The sequence below is a fragment of the Panthera pardus genome, unplaced genomic scaffold (assembly GCF_024362965.1).
Source record: "Panthera pardus isolate Hobbes unplaced genomic scaffold, ASM2436296v1 HiC_scaffold_8, whole genome shotgun sequence".
Classification (NCBI taxonomy): Eukaryota; Metazoa; Chordata; class Mammalia; order Carnivora; family Felidae; genus Panthera; species Panthera pardus.
Genome location: NW_026527013.1, coordinates 26231161 through 26254149, shown reverse-complemented (window position 1 = coordinate 26254149; position 22989 = coordinate 26231161). Strand labels below are relative to the sequence as shown.

Here is a 22989-nt window from a genome sequence, read left to right as displayed (position 1 = left end):
TCTTTTTTTTAAGATTTTTTTATTTTTAAGGAGTCTTTACACCCAATACGGGGCTCGAACCCATAATCCTGAGATCAAGTGTTGCACACTCCACCAACTAAGCCAGCCAGGTGACCCTAAATATTAAGTAATTTTAATTAATTAAACTTATGGAAACATAGTTAACCCCAAATTCTCATACAGGTTTCAGAACGGTGCATACGGTTAGTAGGAAACCCTTAGTAAGGTTTCAATTTAAAGTCACGAATCTGGATCCATCCCCCTAATTGCACATTTTACGTTGGAATTAAAAAATTGTCGGTTAAACGGGCCAAAATCTCTCACGTTACACGTTCATAAAATGTACGCATGTACAGAGTCCTTCTTAAAAGTCACAAAAAGCATGTACCACACTTAATTCTAAATCTTCTTCTCGTTGTAATATGCCTATTTGCCAGGCAATCACCACCATTTCCCCTAGAGATTTAAGGAGGCCTGTTATAGGCTCTAGAGAGCTTTGTCTCACCAGGAGCTCAGGAAACCATTATTTCCCTCCATGTGCTCTTTGGGGCTATCTCCTTAGCCTGCCTGGGCATGGTTGGTCAGAGATTTTGGCCAGGATGCTGACTGGATGTATGTTAGTTCTATATCTGCACCTCTCTCTGTGGCTACAGCCACCCGCCCATCACTTCAAAGAGGGGGTTGTCCAGAGATCCCAATGCTGGCTTCCAATTCTCATTACCCACCTTCTTCACAGAAGAATTTTCCTTGCCCAAGTCTGCAAAGCTCACTGGGGCTTACAACTTGATTGGATTTTGCATTTCAGATCTTCTGTCTCCGTGCCCACATCTCCAAAACTCATTTTACTTAGGTCAAAATCCTACAGCTCTTACAAAGCCTTCCTTTCCTGGGTCATACAGCTCTTACAAACATTAAAGCAATATCTGGTTGAATTGTGGATCTTTCTAGGAGCTTTAACTGGCTCTTCATCCTTAAAGTCCAAGCACATTTTCCTGACCCGTTCTAGCAGGCTAGTAGTTGCTGTTCTTGGGAACACACTGCCAGCATGCGGTGTATTAAACTGTATACAGTAAAACTGCCTTAAAAAATTATGTAACTCAAACTAGACTTGACCTTAACAACGCCCATCGGGGCGATTAGAGAGTTGGAGCCTGGGTGTGTCCAGGGACAGCTGGCTGCCAAATCCCAGTGAGGACAGAAAGCCTGGCAGGATTTCCCTCCAGCCCCCGCTTCACTGCCCCCTCACAGAAGGCTTCTGCACCCCAGCTGCCCTCCGGGGTAGATGGCTTCCGAATTATCAATTCTCAGGGAAAGAAGGCAGATGGCATGCCACCACAGGACAGATGACCGGATGTCACAGCTGGCTCCCAGTTGGGATATGAGTGACTTTGCGGAGGATGGTGCCCAAATTACGCAGGCCGATTTCCTCACCAGAGTGACAAAAACAGGGGCTCCTCAAAGACTAGCCCCTTTTCTCCATTTCCTTGGGGAATGAAACCCATGATCTTCAGTTCCTCAGAGAAGTGAAAGTAGCAACAAGGAATCCAGTAATTCCTGTTATCTGCAGGCTTTATAAGTCAGCTGAGCCTGAAGTAGTGGCCTAGAGCCCGCACACCAGACACCGCTGCCCTCTCTCTGAAGCCAGAGGAACATCAGGATGCCTCAGCCGCCCACCTTCCTCCTGCTTCTCCTCCTTTCCACCGGCAGTGCCCTGGCCCTGAGGCTCTGCTCCTTTAATGTGAGGTCCTTTGGGGAAGCCAAGAAGGAAAACAAGAATGCCATGGATGTCATCGTGAAGGTGAGACCTTTTCCTGTCGGAAAGAGCGCCGGACCACCCTCGCGCCCTCTCTGATGCGTTCAGACTTTAAGAGACTCAGGAGATGTTCCACTCAAGTTAGTCGCTGGGGTGAAGGTAGCAGCCGCCTTGGCATTTTGTCACAATAATGGCAGCAGTAATTCCAGTAACCACATCACCTCTCTGGGCTTCATGTCATCATCTGAACGTGAGGGTAATGCCAGTACCTCCCTGTAGGACGGTTTTGGGGAATGCTTGAGTTGGCACATGTGAAGCCCCTAAAACAGTATCTGGCTCCCGGTTACTGAACGCCCCTGTCAGGCACTGCAAATATGTGATTTCCTTTCATCACCCTTAAAAAGGAGGATTTTTATCCCCACGAAGAGATGAACAACAAAAGGTGAAGTGACCTCATATAGGTGGTGGGTGGGTAGGTGGAGGGGAGCTGGGAGGCCAGCCCAGCCTGGTCTTTTTACCCATCAATGCAGCACAGATTTTTTCTGCTAACTCTTTTCTCTCTTCTTTTCTTTCTTTCTTTCTTTTTTTTTTTTTCATTCTGTTTTGTTGCTTTTCGTTTTTCTCTTTTCTTTCTCTTTTTCTTTCTTTCTTTCTCTTTCTTTCTTTCTTACTCTCCTCCCTTTATTTCTTTCCTTCCTTCTCCCTCCATCTTTCTTTCTTTCTTTCTTTCTTTCTTTCTTTCTTTCTTTCTTTCTTTCTTTCTTCTTTTTTTCTTTCTTTCTTTCTCTCTACACCCCTCTCTTCTTCCTTCTTCACTGCCCACCTCATCAACCTTTTCCCAACTATCAATTCTTATCTTTCTCTCCACTTAGATAAGACTTCCCTTGCACAGGGCGCCTGGGTGGCTCAGCCAGTTAAGTGTCTGACTTTGGCTCAGGTCATGATCTCATGGTTTGTGGGTTCAAGCCCTCTGTCAGGCTCTGCACTGAGCCTGGAGCCTGCTTCGGATTCTGTGTCTCCCTCTCTCTCTGCCCCTCCCCTGCTTGTGTTCTCTCTCTCTTCCAAAAATAAATAAATAGACCATTAAAAAATTTACATATATGTGTATATATATATGTGTGTGTGTACATACATATGTATACACACACATATATATACATATATATGCATATATACATACACACACACACACACACACACACACACACACACACATATATATATAAAAGACTTCCCGTGGGTATTATGACCAATGTCTGGAGATGCTGCTCACATTTCTTTAGAGTTGCTTGACTCTCTTTACCCTACAGGTTAATTTATTTTTGATGATGCTGGGAGCTGAAACCTTTCCCAGGGCTCTGTCTGGGTATTATCACCTTAGAAACCCCTGGAGGCACCAGGGTATGGTGGGAACACCAGGAGCTCTGGGGTCAGATCCCACCAGGCAGCTGTGTGAGCAAGCCCGGGAATTCCCTTCTCCTCGCTGAGCCCCTGGGCCTTTCTGAAAGTGGGCCTTACACAACCTGTAGCACCAGTTGGCCTAGAGAAATCAAGGTAGAGCCCGTGAGTGGGCAGGTGATCTCACACAGAGCTGCCACTATTGGCATTAATACACAAAGTGGATTAGAGCAAGGACTGGCATGCTCTGCTCTTACTTACATGGTCCTCTCCCTGGTTGGCCCTGCCCTTTGGACAGCACCCAACGCCTTCCAGAGATTGTTGTTCAGCCAGAAGAGCCATGCCAAGCCTGTGGGAGCCGAGACTCCCTGGCTCAACAGGAAACTTTGACATACGAGGAAACTATTTTCCCTGCTTCCTCACACAAGGGCCCGTGGAACCCGGGTACCGACTGTGTTCCCATTACCTTCCTCACTTATTCTATCCAGGCAATGTCATCAGAGTCTTAAGAGAACAAAAGACTATCTTTTGTTCCTTGGTGATTCCATTATTGGGGGCTTATACTCAGCACCTCCCCTGAGCGGCTGTGTCCTACAGGGCTGACGGATGGACAGCCATCACACCAAACGCCAAGCATGGGAAAAGTCTTTGTCAAGGACTCCTTACTTTCCCCCATTGTTGCAAGACCATCCTGTAATCAGAGGTCATCCCCAAATACCTCCAGAGCCATTGAGAGCACAAACAATAAAACCCAAACCCAGGCATTCAGGAAAGTAATATTTACAGGGGCTAATGTCTAAGTACCTACTATAGGCCAGGAATTTTATATCCTTTGTTTTTTTAATGTTTATGTTTATTCATTTATTTTTGAGAGAGAGACAGCACAATCAGGGGAGGGGCAGAGACAGAGGGAGACACAAAATCTGAAGCAGGTTCCAGGCTCTGAGCTGTCAGCACAGAGCCCAACGTGGGGCTTGAACCCATGAACCATGAGCTCATGACCTGAGCTGAAGTCAGATTCTTAACTGGCTGAACCACCTAGGTATTCCCAGGAATGTTATATTCTTATTATGACATAGGTGGCATTGCCCGCACTTTGTAATCCAGAAAACAGAGACTCAGAAAGAAGTGACTTACCCAGGATTCCATAGCTGTTAAGGGGAAGGATCAAGTCCAAACATATGACCCAACCATATTCGTGGAGGTGCGTTTTCCACTCTTCCATACTGGATTTATCACTTCAGAGACGAGCCCAGTTTCATCACGCTGTTGTCATTATGACCTTCATCAGGGAGGCTGGAGAGTGAGGGAGGCCTGCCGTCATCATCTTGGGTTTGCTGGCTGGCACCATGGGCAGTTTTCCAGATGCCAAACCCTGCCTGCTTCTGTCTGCTTCTTCAGTTTGTGTCCTTAAAGAGCGAAGTCTGTTCAGCCAACAAACACTCGGTGAAGGTAGACCACGTGCCAGCTGCTCTGAGGCACGCACTGGGGATAAGATGGTGGACATGGGAGGCATTGTCTCCCACAGCACATGATAATTATGATTTCAGGATTGCTTACTGTATGCCGGGTCCTTCACACTTAGTATCCAAGTTCAGCCTCATAGCCCCGCTGGTTGCATTTTGTAGACGAGACAACTGGAATTCAGAGAGGAGGAGTACATTGTCCTGGGCGTCATGGAGCAAGTGAGCAAAAGAACAAGGGCTTGGACCCAGGCCTAACTGACCCTCTCTGGGCTCTTTCCCCACCATGCTGGTTGCTCCCTGTTCAGAGGCACAAAAAAAGGTTTAATAGGCTTCTCTGGCCCCAGAGTGTTCATAGAGTTCTCCAGAGTGTCCCTTCCCTTCCCCCCAGCCCCACTCACCACACCACTTGCTGGGAGCCCCTCACTACTTGCCATGCTCAATCCCTACTCCCTCCCTCTGTGAACAGCAGCCTCAGGAAAATCTTGAGTTTCAGGCTTGGGAGGGCCTTCTGGGGGCCCTCACCTTTGGAGCCTCATTCTGAGGAGATGGAGCCCGGGGGGATCTATTTTTCCCGGCCTGAAATTGGGGCAGAGAAAACACACATCAGTGGTGGATTTGAAAACTGAGGAAAATGCTCACAATGTCATGTGAGATTTAAAAAAAAAAAAAAAGACCCAAACCGTGTAATAAATATTGCCACTGTTTGCTGAGCGTCTTTTCTGTGCCAGGGACTAGACTGAATGTATTATTTCCATCATGTCCTTTAATCTCTATGGCAACCCCATAAGAGGGTACTGTCCCAGTTTACAGATAAGGAATCTGGCGGTTCAAGGAACATTCGTGACTTGCTCAAGATCACACAGCTGGTGAGCGATAGAGTCAAGACATGAATCCAAGGCCATTTGATTCGATGCCTATATTTTCAACTAACAGGCTAGTTATTCTGATGCCATTTTGTAAATATGTGTAAGTATAGAAATCACATGAGAAGTGTCTGAGTGGTGGCTTTACAGGTCATCAGGTGATTTTTTATAGTCTTTTACATTTTCCAAATTTTCTACAATAAGCAACATTATTTTTATAATTAGAAAATTATAACAAAATTATTGTTTTAAGTTTATTTATCTTGAGAGAGAGGAGTAAAGAGAGGGAGAGAATCCCAAGCAGGCTCTCTGCTGTCAGTAAACTCTGATGCGGGGCTCAATCTCACAAACCTCGAGATCATTACCTGAGCCAAGATCAAGGAGATGTGGGGCTCCAGAGCGTTTGTTATTGAGGCAAAAGGGTTGTAAACAGGGAATCTAAAAGCTCAACCCTTCAGGGGCGCCTGGGTGGCTCAGTTGTTTGAGTATCCAACTCTTGATTTCGGCTCAGGTCATGATCCCAGAGTTACGGGATTGGGCTCCAAGCTAGACATGGAGCCTGCTTGGGATTCTCTCTCTCTCCCTCTCTCTGTCCCTCACCCCCACTCAAGCACACACTTGCGCTCTCTCTCTCTCTCTCAGAAACAAAACAAAACAAAACGAAAAAATAAAAGCTCAACCCTTCTGCTCAGAAAAGGGAGTCTGAACTCTGGCCCATTTTTGTCCCGCGGCAATGGGTTACATTCAAAAGGGACCTTGGTCTCCGAGGAGGAGCAATCAGGGGATGTGGGGATCTCCTCCGTTGTTGAACATAGTGGTCAAGCAGGGCTCTGCAGTGGATGATCCCATTATTCACATTCACAGGGTGTTCGCATTACTTAACTGCACTGAGGCAGAGTCCTCAATTATACTATGGGGATAACAAGACGGCCAACATCCAAGGACTATTATAAAAATTTAATGAGTTGATGACAAGAGCTAACACTTATAAAGCCAGGCACCACATGAGGCACTTTATGTAAGACAATTTATTTAACTTATGTTAAATAGACTCTCACCTGTCACTTTTTTTTTTTTTTTTTTTGAGAAAGAGAGAGTGAGGGTGCAGGGGCGGGGCAGAGAGAGAGGGATAGAGAGCATGAGCGAGGGGGCCCTTGGGGGGCGGGGCAGAGAAAGAGAATCCCAAGCAGGCTCCATGCTTGGTGTGGAGTAGCTCAGTGTGGAGCTTGAAGCAGGGCTCAGTCCCATGAGCTGTGAGATCATGACCTGAGCCAAAATCAAGAGTCAGACACTTAACCGACTGAGCCACCCAGGCGCCCCATCATCTGTCATATCTTAATAAATATTGGCCATCATCTCCTCTCCCATAATTACTTTATCCTCAAGCAGTTTCCTTTTTTTAATAACACTTTAATTTTTTAAAATTAGAAAGGTATCATTTTTTAAGTTAAAAAATTTTAATTTCTAACTTAATTTTATTAAGTTAAAAATGGTCATTATGGACTACTTTGAACATATAGAAGCATATAAAGAAGAAAAAAAATATCAGCTGTTACCCTATCACTTGAAGATAAGAGCTATTGGCATTTAGGGCATTTTATGGGCATTTTTCTATGCAAAAATAAATACATAAAACTGCATCTGGGGGTGCCTGGGTGGCTCAGTTGGTTAAGCGTCTAACTTCAGTTCAGGTCATGATCTCATGGTTCGTGGACTTGAACATGTGTTCACAGCTGTCAGCTGTGAGCTGGCTTCGGATTCTGTGTCTCCCTCTCTCTCTGCCCCTCCCCCGTTCACACTGTGTCTCTCTCTGTCTCTCAAAAATAAATAACTGTTAAAAAAAAATTAAAAACTGCATCTGTTTTGCAGCATGGAGACTGCCCTGTATCACCAGTTTTGTATTCTGCTTTTATATTGGAAGTATTTCACATGTTGTTAATATTCTTTTAAAACATGACTTTTAATGCTACATAATGTCCTATGCCATGTTTACAACATCTTGCATTTAATGCTTTTCTATTTGGGGATACTTAGGTTGTTTCCAAGTTTTTGTTGTGCTATTGCAATGCCTCTTCCTCTTTGATCTGTACAAGTAATAATAATAGCGATAATAATTTCATGTGTGGCTCCAAATGCCTAGCACTGTTCTAAGGACCCGTTTAATCCTCCAGCAACCTTGTGAGGGAATAACTGTCATCATTCCAATTTATAGATGAAGAAACTGAGGTGCAGAGAAGTAGTAGATATTTCTTTATAATAGAAGACCTTCCTCAAAGGGGGAAAACTAGGCCAAAGAGTAAGTACATACTCCAAGACTTTTGATACATACTTTAAAGTGCCTTCCAGAAAGGTCTGACAGAGACCAGTGACTAAATCAGCAAGGTGGCTCGGTGGCAGGACCCAGCTCTCCCTGATGTTTTAACAGCATGGTAGGCTTTGTAGTCACAAGAACCCGAATTCAAATCCTGACTCTACCATCTATACTGGCTGTGTGACTTCAAACTTTTCACTCAAACACTCTGAGCCTGGTTTTCTCCTGAGGTTAGTGAGCCAATAATCATAGTTCTCTCACAGTGTTGGTGAGGCTTATGGTAGGCTCACAATAAATGTTAGCCCTTGTAATTTTTATTATTATTATTTTGTTGCCAGGTGAACTGGGGAGACCCATATCCATACTGGCACCTCTCACATACTAAGAGCTTAAGAAATATTTATTATTATTATTATTATTATGGTGATTATTCAAGCAAAAAAAAAAAAAAAACAAGATATAGGACATGTGATCATAGGCTCTGGATTCAGATTGCCTAGATTTGCATTCTGCCTTGGCCATTTTCTAGCTGAGTGACTTTGGATAGTTTACTCGGTTTTCCTGGAGCCCCAGGCTCCTCATCTTTAAAACGGACATAACTGAAAAGAAATAAACATTAAAAGGTGTGGGGGGGGGGGCTCCTGGGTGGCTCAGTCAGTGGTGAGTTCGATCCCCACGTTGGGTGTAGAGATTACTTAAAAATAAATTATTTTTAATGTTTTATTTTATTTTTGAGACAGAGAGAGACAGAACATGAACAGGAGAGGGGCAGAGAGAGAGGGAGACACAGAATCACAAGCAGGCTCCAGGCTCTGAGCTGTCAGCACAGAGCCCAACGCAGGGCTTGAACTCACGAACCGTGAGATCACAACCTGAGCCAAAGTTGGATGCTTAACCGACTGAGCCACCCAGGCACCCCTAAAAATAAATTTTTTAATCAAATAAAATAGACATCAAAATACGACCTGCCTCACAAAGTTCTTCACTTATTTCAGTGATAAAATTCATTACTTTAACAAAGCACCAATCCTATACCTAAAACATAGTAAGTGCCCAATAAAAGATTTTATTACTTGCAGTAAATGGCCTGAAACACCTGGGAATTCTGTCTTCACAGGTCATCAAACGTTGTGATATCATACTCCTGATGGAAATCAAGGACAGCAACAACATTATCTGTCCCATGCTGATGGACAGACTAAATGGGTAAAGACGGGGCTCCTGGACCCTCTGCAGACTCAAGGTCAACTGCAAGGACACCTGAAAAGCCTCAGGAATTGAACCAAGGGTGAAAGCCAGCACTCACCCTGACTACCAAGTCACATGACCAACACTGCCCACACTTCCAACTCCATTAGCCAAAGTCCTGAGAACTTTCAACCAGCTAGTTTTAATATGATAAAGTAAAATAGAGGGAACAAATGAGGAGCCAGGACAGAGAGAGAAACAAAAGAGACAAGGGGCTGAGCTTAGAACTACTGTTATAAAAAAAAGGTTGAGTGCAAATATGAAGCTATGGTATGCCCGCAGGCTGGAATATGATGTAGCCGTTAAAAATCATGATCACTACAGAATAGCTTAGAGCTAAATATTCCAGCATGGAAAGATGGCTGCAGTATATTGAAAACAGCAGGTTCAGAACCTTAGGTAGAGTAGCCCATTTTAGTAATCACATTACACTATACATGAATAAGCATGTGTTTGAGTTTGCATGAGCCTAGAGGAAAGACTGGAAGAATGTGCCCAAACCATTAATAGTGGTTACTTCTGGGCCAGGGGAGTGGGTGTGATTGGAGGACCATTGTGGAGGCAGTCAGTGAAGAAATGCAGGATATTTACTTTTTATTTTATATATTTCTATATGATTTGAATAGCTTACAAAAAGCCTGATTTTACAACTTCAAAAAAAAAAAAAACCCAAAAGATAATGTCCTCAAATATTTTTAAATTACGTTGGATTATATTTGTGATTTATATTCTTTCTCAAAGAATAATCAGCAAACCCACCCACCTGAAAATCATCCCAATGTGAGTTTTAAAGGCATATTCAAGGGGCACCGGGGTGGCTCAATTGGTTGGGCAACCGACTCTTGATTTCGGCTTAGACCACGATCTCCCGGTTTGTGAGTGTCAGCCCCGCATTGGGTTCCACACTGTCACAGTGCAAAGCCTGCTTGGGAATCTCTGTCTCTCTCCCTCTCTCTCTGCCCCTCCTGTGCACTCTCTCTCTCTCCCAAAATAAATAAATAAACTTAAAATTTTTATTTTTTTTTAATATTTTGTTAATGTTTATTCACTTTTTGAGAGACAGAGACAGAGTGCAAGCAGGGCAGGGGCAGAGAGAGAGGGAGACACAGAATCCGAAGCAGGCTCCAAGCTCTGAGCTGTTAGCACAGAGCCTGACACGGGGCTCGAACCTACAAACTGTGAGATCACGACTTGAACCAAAGTTGGACACTTAACCAACTGAGCCACCCTGGTACCCCTGTTATTATTATTATTTTTTAAATAAATGAATGGTCAATCCAGCCTCATTCAGCCTGGGAGGAAATCTTGGACACTCTCCTTCACACAGAGGGTCCCCTGGGCTAGTTCCCCCTTCTCCGGGGCTCATATTCTCATCTGGAAATATGGAGTTGGGCTGAGCTTCTCCATTCAGCCTCAGCAGCTCTTCTCTTTCCAGATCTGATCTTTGATGATGGAAAAGGGAGTTTAGTGAAAGGGTCAGGCGCCTACACTCAACTCAGACCACTTGTGTTTGGATTTTGACTCTGCTATGACTTCGGGCAAGTTACTCACCCTCTTTGCACCTCATTTTCCCTGTGTATAAAATGGGACTGGTAATGGAACCCATCTTCCCGGAATGTGGTGCTGATTAAATCCTGCATATAAGTGTTTGGGCTGTGCCTGGTCTGTAGCAGTGACCAGTCAGGGCTGGTGGTGTCTATTACTAGTAAAAGGAAGCAAATTATGATGACAAATGATGGTCCCAAGGGCCGCATGTAACAGCTGCCATCGGTGCCCTAACTACATGCCAGGCATCCAGTTAATCAATTTACGTGTGCTATTTCATTCACTCCCACAACAGCTTTGTGGGGTGGGTACTATTACTGTTTCCCTTATAGCTGAGGGAACTGAGGAACAGAGAGAAGAGACTTGCCCAAGTTCACCCAGCCAGTAAATCGTGGAGCTTACCTTTGAACCTGGGTCATTTCTGACTCCAAAGCTGGTGCTCTATTCTGAACCTCCTGAGCTTTCCTTAGAGGGACTCTGGTCAGTTTTCAGAAGTACGAGGGGACAGGGGCTCTATGCCCCTCCCCACAGCCAGCCTGGATTGAGTCTTCCCACCCCAACTTGCCTCAGTTGTCCCAGCCCCCCTAGACCATGCCACTGACTCCAGGCAGAAGCAGGCCTGTTTGTCCCCTTATCCCTCGTAAGCCAACAGGAGCCTTAGTCACCTCACAGCTGAGTCACGGCAAGAATTTTGCCAACCCAAAATTTGGTAGGCTAGATTCAGAACAAGGTCAACTTTCCCAAACTGGAAGCCCGGTGGAATCCAACGTCCACATTCCTCAGGCCCCAGTAGCCAGACCTGCCTTAGAATATGTATCTAGTGGCACCTTGATGGTTCAGTTGGTGAAATGTCTGACTCTTGATTTCGGTTCAGGTCATGATCTCATGGTTCGTGGGATCAAGCCCCAAGTTGGGCTCTGCACTGACACTGAGGAGCCTACTTAGGATTCTCTCTCTCTTTCTCTCTCTCTTAAGATAGATAAACTTAAAAAAAAAAAAAAAGAATATGTACCTAAAGTCCTAGGAATTTCTGTAGGGCCTAGGTTGGGCCCTAAATGCTCCTTCTGCTACTAAACCTGAGAATATGCTATAGCTTAGACATGCCCTAGATCTTTCTGTGGGCAAATGGGTTAGACCGTGCCAGGCACTGCCCAGGGTGAGTTATCAGCAGGTTTGGCAAACACATGGAGAGTCAAGTTTCCCTGGTGTAAATGAGGGGTAGAGGTAATGGGACTTCACATTTGTATCGCCAGCCCCCAGAACATAAACAATAGCTGGTCTGAAATCATAGTTCTAAGACTTGTGAGAAAATGCTTGAGGGTTTTCAGAGCAGGAGTGAATGTCCAATGAAAACGTTACTAGGAATTCTGCATATGATAAATGTTCAGCAGTAGTGCATGGACAGGGTGACCTGATAAGGTTTCCTCCACCAGGAAGTATGAGGTCAGTCCCAGCCATGAGCCAGAGTGAGATATGGAGCAGATTCTGGCCTAAAGCTTCTATGGTCTCAATAATGTCCCACAGGTGCAGGGCAAAGGGTGTGGATTTGGAGTATGTAGGATCTGAGTTCAAATCCCAGCTCTACACCTGCAAACTATACAAGGTGGGTAACAACAGTACCCATCTTCTAAGGGTAAGAGTTAATGGCTGTCAAGATCCTGGAAGATGTCACATTCCCAGTCAATGGTGGCCCTTCTTATTAGACCCCAAGGTTATGATGAACGGTAACCCTTCTCCATGATGCCATTGGTGATATGGATACAGAGTGAAGATAGGGGAACATGCAATAGGGGGATGTTTATTTTTTAAGATGCATAATGTAAAATCTCTGCATTTTAGAAATTCAAGAAATTCAAGAAATTCAAGAAAAGGCATAATGTACAACTATGTGATTAGCTCTCGCCTTGGAAGAAACACATATAAAGAGCAGTATGCCTTTCTCTACAAGTGAGTATAGCCTATGCTTCCTGGAATGTGGTTCACTTATAAATGATGACTGTGAATTGAATCAAAATGCTTATCTTTTCTTCAAAACCAAATGTTGACCTCTAACCAGTTCTCAATATTGATCAAAATAATTGCTGTCAAATTGACTCTGAAGCAAAGCGTTACCTCTTCAAACTAAAGAGTACAAGCAGCTTCCTAACACCTAATTTGTTGGTTGAGTCAGTGACTGCCTGGTCAGGAGGGTCAGGAGTTCTTTATCCTCCCTCATCAAGTCCTGGCCCAGGGATGGAAACCTGAGTTGCCCAGCATGGCTGTCTCTGAAACTTCAGAGTTTTGTCTTCTTCCTACAGTAATTTGTTCTAAGTCTGAGCATTAACTTATGGGTGCCCCAGGTAAGTGGTACTGCTCAGATCTCCAGCTTTCAAAGGGTCCTGGCCATGGAGAAGAGTAGATGGAGCCTTGTTCTCGGGTGAAAGATCCCTTGCAGGGCAAGAGCCTGCCTGGGGGGCTAATGAAGCCATGTCTCTGCTTCTTGAATGAAGATGTCAACTGACTCAGCTGGAAGTGCTTCCTATTTTTTCTCCCCTAGGGAAAAGCTACTGTCTGTGAAGAAACGCTACCTCTACCATGACTATCAGGCTGGAGACACAGATGTATTTTCCAGGGAACCCTTTGTGGTCTGGTTCCAGTCACGCTACACCGGTGAGACCTAAGGCGCCAGTTGTGAATAACCTCCCTGTGATCCCATGAATGGACAATAGCCCCAGATGTGAGCGGGGGTCCCAGGGTTTATGCAGCATTGTTAGGGAGGCATCAAACTTGAGATGGCCATTGAGAACGTCTGATACTTCAGTGTTAGGGATGCAGCCTGGCTTCTCAGAATGCCAAGACCTCCTCCCTTAGAATGCACCTGAAGTCAGTGGTAACTCCACTCTTGTTGGAGCAGTTAGGCTGATGGAAATTATTTACTGCAATTCTTGAGTTGCAGTCAAGCATAGCTTCGTTCTGAAAAATCGCAGTGGTGGCCAGCAGAAATGAACCCCAAACTAAAGTCTCCCTCTGCCTCTAGTAATGACATGGCAAAGTCCTCCAAGGACTGGGTATAGAGGGGAAATCCAAATGATTGCTCCCTTAACTTTGACAACAACTACACTTATATAAGCCACTAACAAGTATTGATCCCTGATTAGTGCCAGGTTCCTGCAACCTTGCAACACCCTGCAGGTTAAGACCTAGGATTGTCTCCACTTTTACATTTGAAGAAGCCAAGGTTCGAATAGGTGGAGTCACTTGTCCAAGGTCACCCAGCAGCTCTTGACATGAATGAGCAGGGCTGTAACCCAAGCCACTATCTTGGGAGCACATACTCTTAACCACAGTGCATCTTGAAATGGAAAGTCAAGAATTAATTTGATTTGCAGATTGAAGCTATATAGAATCCAATATCTTTTCAGGACCTACTACGTGCCATGGTCTGTTCCAGGCACTGACCAAGGCAGACAAAACCCCTGCCCTAGTGAAGTTATGTTGTAGTAGGCAAGACAGATAATGACCAAATAAATAAATGTATGTGAGCATGTACCCCCAAATTTATACTACACAAATATAAACACCCTGAACGATGAAGTTAACTATTCCCACCCTGGCTAATTAGTACTTCAGGAAAACCAACATGGAAGAAAGGTGGAGGAATTTCCAGTAGAAGAAGAGAAGGATCTGGGGGCTATTTAGGACAGAAATGCACGTCAGAGAGCATGTGTAATAGCTTCATCGTGCACACAATTCACACTTAGCTGACCAGAGCAGTGTTTGGAGAGCACCCTGCCCCCCGCCCCAAGTGATTATTTCTTCTCCGAGAGAGTCTTCAGCTACACACAGCTAAACATTGCTAAACAAACCTGTTTGTCTTGGGCCTCCACCTTTTCACCCTTCTCTATCTCTCCTCCCCTAGGATGGCACTTCAGCCATGCCCTGTTTAGAGTTTTTTTTAATTTATTTATTTTGAGAGAGCGAGGGGGAGGGGCATGGATGGGGAAGGCAGAGAGACCTAGAGACAGAATCCCAAGCAGGCTCTGCTCTGTGCTGGCAGCGCAGAGCCCAACGCAGGGCTTGAACTCAAAAACCATGAGATCATGGCCTGAGCTGAGACCAAGAGTTGGACGCTTAACCGACTGAGCCACCCAGGCGCCCTCTTGTTTGGAATTTTCTATCTTGTACAAGGAAACATTATGTCCCCTGTATTTGAGATTAAAGATAGAGTTAGCCATTCATCTATCTTTTTTCCCTTTTATTCATTTACTCATTCATTCATTCATGTATTCAATCAACAGTTTTGAGCATCTCCCATGTGCCAGGTGCTGTGCTAGGTGCTGGAGCCAAGAGGGTGAGCAAGACAGAACTCAGGTTCCAGTGGGCCAAACTCAGAAGCACAGCAAGTAATCTCAGGGCACAAAGGAAATAAAAGCAGGGTGCATTCCATAGTGGGGTGAGGGACCAACCCAATTTAGGTGACATTGGGTTGTGACCTGAAGAAGCCAGTCACAGAAGACTGGGGAAAGGGCCATTCTGAGGGGAGGTGCCAGTAAGCTCAGAGGTGGAAAGGAGTTGGGATGTGTAGGGAGACCAGAGAGAGGATGGGGGGTGGAGTGGAGGCCTGAGAAGAGTGAGAAATAAGGCTGGTGGGTACGTGCAGGGTCCTGGAGACAGGCTGCAGGCTCTGAGTCCTGACTTTCCATTGTGTGACCTGAGCAGTGATTCCCAACAGCCCCTAGCTCCCGAGTAGGCCTGGGGACCCAGGCACAGGACGAGGGAAAGCTGGGGGAAGAGGCATTCAGAGCACAACAGCTCCATTGCCAGGTGGGCGAGGCTCAGTTCCAAGGCTCCCTCTGTCCCTCCTGGTGGGGGGAGGTTTTCAGATATTTCACAAAAGGCCACTTTCTTTTTTAAATAATGTTTGGGTTTTTTTTTTTTCCTGATTACAAAAGAAGCATAAACTAACAAGCCTCCTTTTTTTTTTTTTAATTAGAAAAAAGTTTATTCTTTAGTACAAAAGCCAAACAGGCTTGACTTATTAGTTTTTAAAAAGTAGAGAATATAATTTTTCAAAAAATGAGAAAATAAAAACACCCACAATACCAGCAAGCAGTACTGTCTACTGGCTTTCTCTTAGCTCTGCAGGTGAGTGGGAGAAAAGAGGCTTTCATGTACTGAAAATGCCGGCCTAATCGTCCTAAGAACAGTCATATCTCAGCCACCGGCTGGACCCTCTAGAAATGAGGGGACCCAGACAATGCAGGCTGGGCCTTCTAGGGGGACAGTCTGTTTCCCTTCAGCAGTGTTCATGGAACCTTCCTCTGTTCAGGGAAGTGTGTGACCTCTGCCTCTTTCCTGTTCCTCAGTTGTCAAAGACTTCGTGATTGTCCCCCTGCACACCACCCCTGAGACCTCCGTTAAAGAGATTGATGAGCTGGCTGATGTCTACACGGATATGAAACGTCGCTGGAAGGCGGAGGTGATGACCCTCTGTGTCTGTTGAATTCCTGTCTAGCAGAGGCAGAATGTGGTTCTGGGGAGGGATGAGGGACTCCCCAGGAGGGTGGGGGGTGGGGCAGGACCTGTGCAGACCCCCACTATTTTAGAGCCTCACCTCTGCCTTAAATACCCCTCTTGCTAAATTTGCCTGGGTACTGTCCACGTGGGTCTCAGCAATTCGTACACTGCTCCCCTAATAATGGCTGCCCAAAATCACTGGGTGAATAGCTATTGCCAGGCCACACTGAGGCTGAACATGCACAGGTTGATTTAATCCTCCCAATAACTCCATGAAGTAACTACCTTTCTCATTCTCACTCTGCAATGAGAACAGTGAGACACAGAGGGATCAAGAGTCCTTCACTGCAGGTGATGACTCTCAAATTGGTTCATGAAAGGAAGAGCAATTTATTGGTTTATGTGACTAAAATGTCCAGAAGTAGTTCAGGCATAGCTGGATCCAGGGCTCAGACAAAGTAATCAGGGCTTGGCTTGTCTGTTTCTTTCCATCTCTTTGCCTTCCTTTCCTCTGGGTGGGCTCCACCCTTGGGAAGGGAAGATGGCCACCAGCAGCTTCCAGACCCAGTGGTCTGAGACAGATTTTCTGTGTCACAATACAATAAGTTTCTCAGGATTGGGTCCCGTTGGCCCTGATTGGGTCATTCATCCATCCCTGAACCAACCACTGCGATCAGCTCTGGTTAAGAAGCTCTGATTTGTTAAATCAGTGTGAGCTTCAGCCCAATCTCACAGACTGGGGTGAAGGAGGAAAGTAGTTTCCCAAATAATCAAGGGGTGCTATTCTCACAGAAAGGGAATACATCCACCATCCGTCTCGGCCTCATCTGGAAAACGGGGATGTCACCCGCTGTGGCTATGAGGGCCTGTGAAAGCTCTTGGCAAATATGGAAGTGTTCCAGAGGGCTCTTCCTCATTCCTCTTTCCTCCTTTTGGGATGTGATTCCAGTGACCTCCCCTTCCCCCCTCCTCAGTTCCACTGTTCAAACTGCAAAATGAGTCAAGGAAAGTGTGGACACAGAGCTAGGACATGGAGAGCACCAGTGTGTAATTCATTGCTTATTTGTAAAAAGCAAGACAAGAGAAAGACTCATCCATTCCTAAAATTCTGAATTCATTCATTCACACAACAAGAATTTACTGAGCATCCATTACATGTCAGGCACTAGGGAGACATCGGTGGCACAAGAGTGAACAAGAAGGCCGTCTTGTGCTGAGGACCCTTCAGTGAGACAGATCAGGATTTAATTCTTGACTTTACCACTTGAGCGCATAAGTTGAGTGGCCTAGAACTTGTCACTTTATCCCTCTATCCTGTTTCCCTTCTACCTTCTAGTGTTTATTGTGAGATTTAATTTAAACTTTATGAAACATTTAATGCTTGGCCTGACAGGCGGTACATGCTCAGCAAATCATGCCTATAACAATAGGAGCTGGTGGTCACTCGGGTTAAGGATGACATTCTGACCTCGGCCGCGCCCATCAATCTCAGGGAAAACCATGGTCTCTGAGGTCAAAATAAAATGTTTTTGAAGAAAACTCTAAAGTCAGCAACAGCCCCAAACAACAGCACTGGCAAGGAAACCTGACGCTTCCTCTGGATTGAGGAATATTAAAATCCTGTTCCAAGAGCTCTGAAGGGAAAAACACTTCTAAGACAGGAGGTTCTGCTGGTGGCCTCTGGGCAGGGGTGGACAACTCACTCTGTCACCTCCTTCCTTTCAGGCTCTTCCTACTTCCTCAGTAGACAGAATTTCCACAGGAGTGAGTTCCCAACTTCCAAACAATAGGACAGAAAAGCAGGGTGCCAAAGGTGTCAAATTAGCCACCCAAATTCATCTGTCCTGCTCGGAAACAAAAGGCGTTGGTACATCCATATGTTTATCCTCTACAGTAGTTTGAGCCAGAGAGATTTGAGGGAGATAAATGAGCTGGATTCTTTGATCCCCACCTAACTCCGCAAGCTGAATTAGAGGGACACAATGACTAAGAACAGGAGGGAAGGGCCACAGCAAACATCCTCCTTCCCAGTGAGAACACCTTCCCTTGTACGTTCTCCCCTGACAAATACTCATCAAAACTGTGACTCAGTTTTAAACTCTAAAAAAAAAAAAGAAAGAAAAAGACCTTGTATTACTTTGCCAAGTGCAGCCAAAGACTGGGTGACTTAAACAACAGAAATGTATACCCTCACAGCCCTAGAAGCTGGATGTCTAAGGTCAAGGTGTCAACAGGCTTGGTTTCTCCTGAGGCTTCTGTCCAAGGTCTTCCGTCCATGTCTCTCTGTGTCCCAATCTCTTTTTATGAGGACACCGGCCATATTGGATTAGGGGCCACCCCTATAACCTCATTTTACCTTAGTCACCTCTTTGAAGGCCTTTCTCCAGATACAGTCACATTCTAAGGTATCGTGTGTTAGGACTTCAATATACGAATTTGTAGGGGTGGGGGGAGGGCACAATTTAGCCATAACAGACCCCGTTGTTTGCTGAGTATGGGAGGTGGGGCCATTGCTAGCAGTTCTGAACAAAAGCATTGGCAATAATACATACAAGGTGACGGTTCCAAATAACGTCTTTCAGAATTTCATTTTCATGGGTGACTTCAACGCCGGCTGTAGCTATGTGCCCAAGAAGGCCTGGAAGAACATCCGCTTGAGGACTGACCCCGGGTTTGTTTGGCTGATAGGGGACCAAGAGGACACCACAGTCAAGGAGAGCACCAACTGTGCATATGACAGGTAGGAGGCACCTGCCTGACTCCAGCTAGCCCATCCAGTGCTTGGTATGCATCAGGAAAGGTGCCTTTCTCTGGGCGGAGGAAGAACCTGGCTTGCAGCGCTGAGTCAATTAGACTTCAGGCCCGGCCATTGGGTACTTGTGCAGTGTGCAAACTTCATGGCCGTGTCCGGGAGCCCTGAGCATTGCAGCTTAACTGTGGCTAGTGCAGGCTTTGGTGTGAGACAGGTCTGGATTCAAATCCTGCCTCTACCATTTCATGTATCTGTGCATATGTCTGTGTCTTTGCTTCCTCATCTGTAAAATGGAGATTGCAGTCATGCCTCATTCATGGAGCCACGATGAGGATTAGATGAAGTAGTATATGTCTTCTCACACAATGCCTGGCATATGGTAAGCGTTCCATACATTCACCGGCTGTTAATTATTTCATCACAAAGACATACCACAATGCATTCACTCAAATCCCCTGTCATTGGGCTTAGGTTATTACCAAGAGTTTCCTGGTAGAAGCACTGCTGAAGTGAACATTCTATACATGTACTTTGTGCATATATTTATGAATTCCTCAGGGTAAAACTAAAAATGAGACAAGTAAAAAGGTATTTACTTTTTTTTTTTTTTTTTTTTTTTTTGAGAGAGAGGGTACAAGTGAGAGAAGGAGAGGGAGAGAGAGAGAGAGCAGCAGGGCTCACCTGGAGCGAGGCTCAAACTTATGAGCTGTGAGATCATGAGTCAAAGTCAGAGGCTTAACCTACTGAGTCACCCAGGCACCCAGCGTACTTACTTTTTTAAAACTTTTGCTACAGGGGTGCCTGGGTGGCTCAGTCAGTTAACCCTCTGACTTTGGTTCAGGTCATGATCTCACAGGTTCGTGGGTTCAGGTCATGATCTCACAGTTTGTGGGTTCGAGCCCTGCATCAGGCTCTGTACTAACAGCTCGGAGCCTGGAACCTGCTTCAGATTCTGTCTCTGTCTTTTCTCTGCCCCTCCCTGCTTGTGCTCAGTCTCTCAAAAATAAATAAAATGTTAAAAAAGAAATTAAAAAAAAAACTTCTGTTACATATTCCTAAATGCAAACACATACCTGTAAGTAATAGCATTCTAGGGGCTCCCGGTAGGCTCAGTGAGTAGAGCACTCGGCTCTTGATCCCGGGGTGTGAGTTCAAGCCCCATACTGGGTGTAGAGATTGAATGAAAAAAAAAAAAAAGTAAATGATAACATTCTCTCACAGTTGTAACATCTCCCTGGGGAATTTCAATCAGCTCTCACTTTTGTTTCTTAAACTGAGACGTGGGGAAGGCCCTTGAATTGTGTGCATGTTCATGATCTCCCCACCCACAGCAGAGACCGCAGGCTGGGAAATCCGCTGTGACCGCAGTTCCCAGAGTTCAGCCTGCCTCCGAGGAAGCAGGAGACGGCTTCTGCCAGAAGACAGCTGTTCTCACTTCTCTAGTTTTGAGGTCTGGCTTTCATTTCCATCCATGACCTCCTTTGTTCCTCTCGGAGCTTTCAGGGCTGGTGTGTCCTTTGCAGAAGTCACTGCTCCAGCTCTCAAGAGTGGAAACAGCCCTAGCACTGGGGAAAGCGGAATCAAGGCAGGAGGGTTACAAGAGGGCGAGCTCGCAGGTGCCTGCCTCCTCTCTCTCACTTTGACCACTTGCCAACAAAGCTGGTTGGAGTAGGCCACTCACCCACCAGCCTGTTCACCCACCAGCCTGTTCACCCACCTGCCTACTCACATGCAGTTGTGCATTGACCGTGGGCAGGTCAAGAACCTTCTGCACCCCTGACCAACAAGAGGGAGGTGATTGAAAATAATGAAGCAGAGAACAGTGAATCACAGGGAAAGATGTTCACGTAAGATTGGGTGGGGTGGGGGGACAGGTTAAAAAAAGATGTTTACTGAAAGAACCTCAGTTTTATACACATATATGCCAAAGGATGGCAGGATTACATGTGCTTTTTTTTTTTTTTAATTTCTCATTTTGCTGCTCTGAATTTTCTATGTTTTCCGTACAAGCGTATATCTTTTAGGGTTTTTTAAAAAGGCATATAAATTTCTGACAAGGAGAGTAAAATGAAATGGTCTCAATTCCAGTCTCTGTTCCGTGTTCAGATATTTATTGAACACCTCCCATGAGCTGTGCTCTGCTGGACACAAAAGATGTCAAGAGCTGGCCTGTGCCACGCCTTGGGAAAGACTTCAACGGCCTGCACACATATAGAGGAGTCAGAAATGGGGGTCTTAACGATGTTGCTCTCTACTCTCTGGGTCTGAAGGATGGCTCTAAGAAATCTCCGGCCGAAGGTGAAGAGTTCACTTGGGGACTGAATTCAAAGTTAACCCCGGTGGTATGGTAGCAAACACAGGAAACCAAGTCACAGGTCGGACACAGGGAAAGCTTGGTGGAGAGGCATGAACTGGCAGTGTGACTCACCTTGTCCTTGTTCAGTCAGTGGGTTGGAGCCATGCAGACCCCGACTCATCACTCCACCTGGGATACATTAGAGTCCATGTTTCCCAGACTCATTTAGCTACCATGTTCCCGGTGTTTGTTATCACCGCAAAGCAACCATACTATGGTTTTTGTCTGTATTTGTCTTTAAGTCCATTCATTTCTAATGAAATAAATTGATTTTTAAAGGAAATTTCATGTTAAGGTGAGAAACAATATCCTTTGTTGTAAATTGAAAATAGCGAAAAATAAGCCCTGTGAAAATCAAACCATGTTAAATTCTGCCTTAGTTCTCTCGCTTGCAGAATGCTTGGTGACTCCAGCCTGCTCTGTCTTGGTCAAAATGGGAGCTTAGGGGGTTATTAAAGATAAGCCGGTACCTTTCTCTATAATCAAATCAAGAAAAGTGAAAAATAACTGTGAAGGGAAAAATATTCTCACTATGCAAGTCATCGGTACGTGGTGTGGTGTCCACGTATCATTTATAATCTTCTCCTCCACCATCAGGGCTAACTGCCCACACAGGGAAACACTGTTTTGGAGCCCATGGGGCCACGGCAGGGCTTGGTCCCATTTCCCAGTCTGAGGCATTGTCCTAAGGGTCACCAGGTCTGCACTTTGAACATCACTCGGAAGAGCCAGGCTGCTCAGTCCATTCCAGATGTCAAACAGGAAATTTGGTTGGTCTCAGAAATCAACAAGGTGGATTAATGTGACTGTCTTCCCTCCCCTTCTCCAGGATCGTGCTTCGAGGACAAGAGATCATCAGCTTTGTTGTTCATGGATCAAACAGAACCTTTGACTTCCAGAAAGCTTATGGGTTGACCAAAGAGGAGGTACAGCTGCCATCTTGTCTTTCTGTGCCACTGTCCTGGGAAGATGAGTTGGTGTCACCCTTTGAGGTCACCACTGGAGACACAACACTGGGCCATTGGACCTTGAGTCTCAAAGCCCATGATTCTGTGACTTGAAGACCTGTCTCAATTTCTGATTGAGCTGGTCCAGGGATGATGCTCACCAGTGTGTGTTCTGTTGGGTGACTTTAGGCCTTTTGTCTTCCCACTTTGAACCTGAATTTGTTCAGCACTAAAATGAGAGTCTCCTAATCCCCAAATTTATCTCCTTTTTCTCTTTATAGGCCTTGGATGTCAGCGACCACTTTCCAGTTGAATTTAAACTACAATCTTCAAGGGTCTTCGCCACCAACAAAAAATCTCTCTCTCCAAGGAAGAAAAAGACCCGTCGCTCCTAGATACAAGAATGCCATTTTATTAACCATTTCTTGCTTCTAAATAAAACAGCTTTAACAGGTATGAACTTCTGCCTGCACTCAGGAAACAAGTCTGGTCCAACTGCTTTCATTTTTCAACTTGAATTTAATCTGACTTGAGTCAAATTGGGAGGACAGTCTTCTCTTACCCTTCTTGGGCTCCTACCTCCCCTGACTTACCTAAAAGGAAACTGGAGTCTTTTGCAGTCCAAAAGGACAGTCCCAAGAAAGGCCAAGGCCCCAACTGTACCCTAGGATTTGGGCAATTATCTGTTTGAGGAATCTGTTCCCTCCCGTTCGAGGTCAGGATGGTGATCATGTCTCAGGGGGATGAAGAATGAAGGCCATCCCACCTGGCCTCCCTGCCTCCAAATTGTCCTCCAACTCAGCAAGCCCAGTAACCACCAGTGCCATCCTTTGAAATTCCATTCTGACCACAGC

General features: G+C 45.4%; 1 protein-coding gene across 1 annotated transcript; it reads left to right on the top strand.

The window, feature by feature from the left end:
* The first annotated feature begins 1539 nt into the window (after nucleotides 1-1539).
* On the top strand, nucleotides 1540-22591 carry DNASE1L3 (deoxyribonuclease 1 like 3). The gene is made up of 8 exons (XM_019469955.2): nucleotides 1540-1798; nucleotides 8909-8997; nucleotides 12424-12531; nucleotides 13121-13233; nucleotides 15930-16042; nucleotides 18663-18820; nucleotides 22018-22114; nucleotides 22417-22591. Exons 1-8 carry the CDS (start codon nucleotides 1658-1660, stop codon nucleotides 22528-22530), a joined length of 933 nt encoding a protein of 310 aa, XP_019325500.1. The 5' UTR covers nucleotides 1540-1657; the 3' UTR covers nucleotides 22531-22591.
* Nucleotides 22592-22989: the final 398 nt, after the last annotated feature.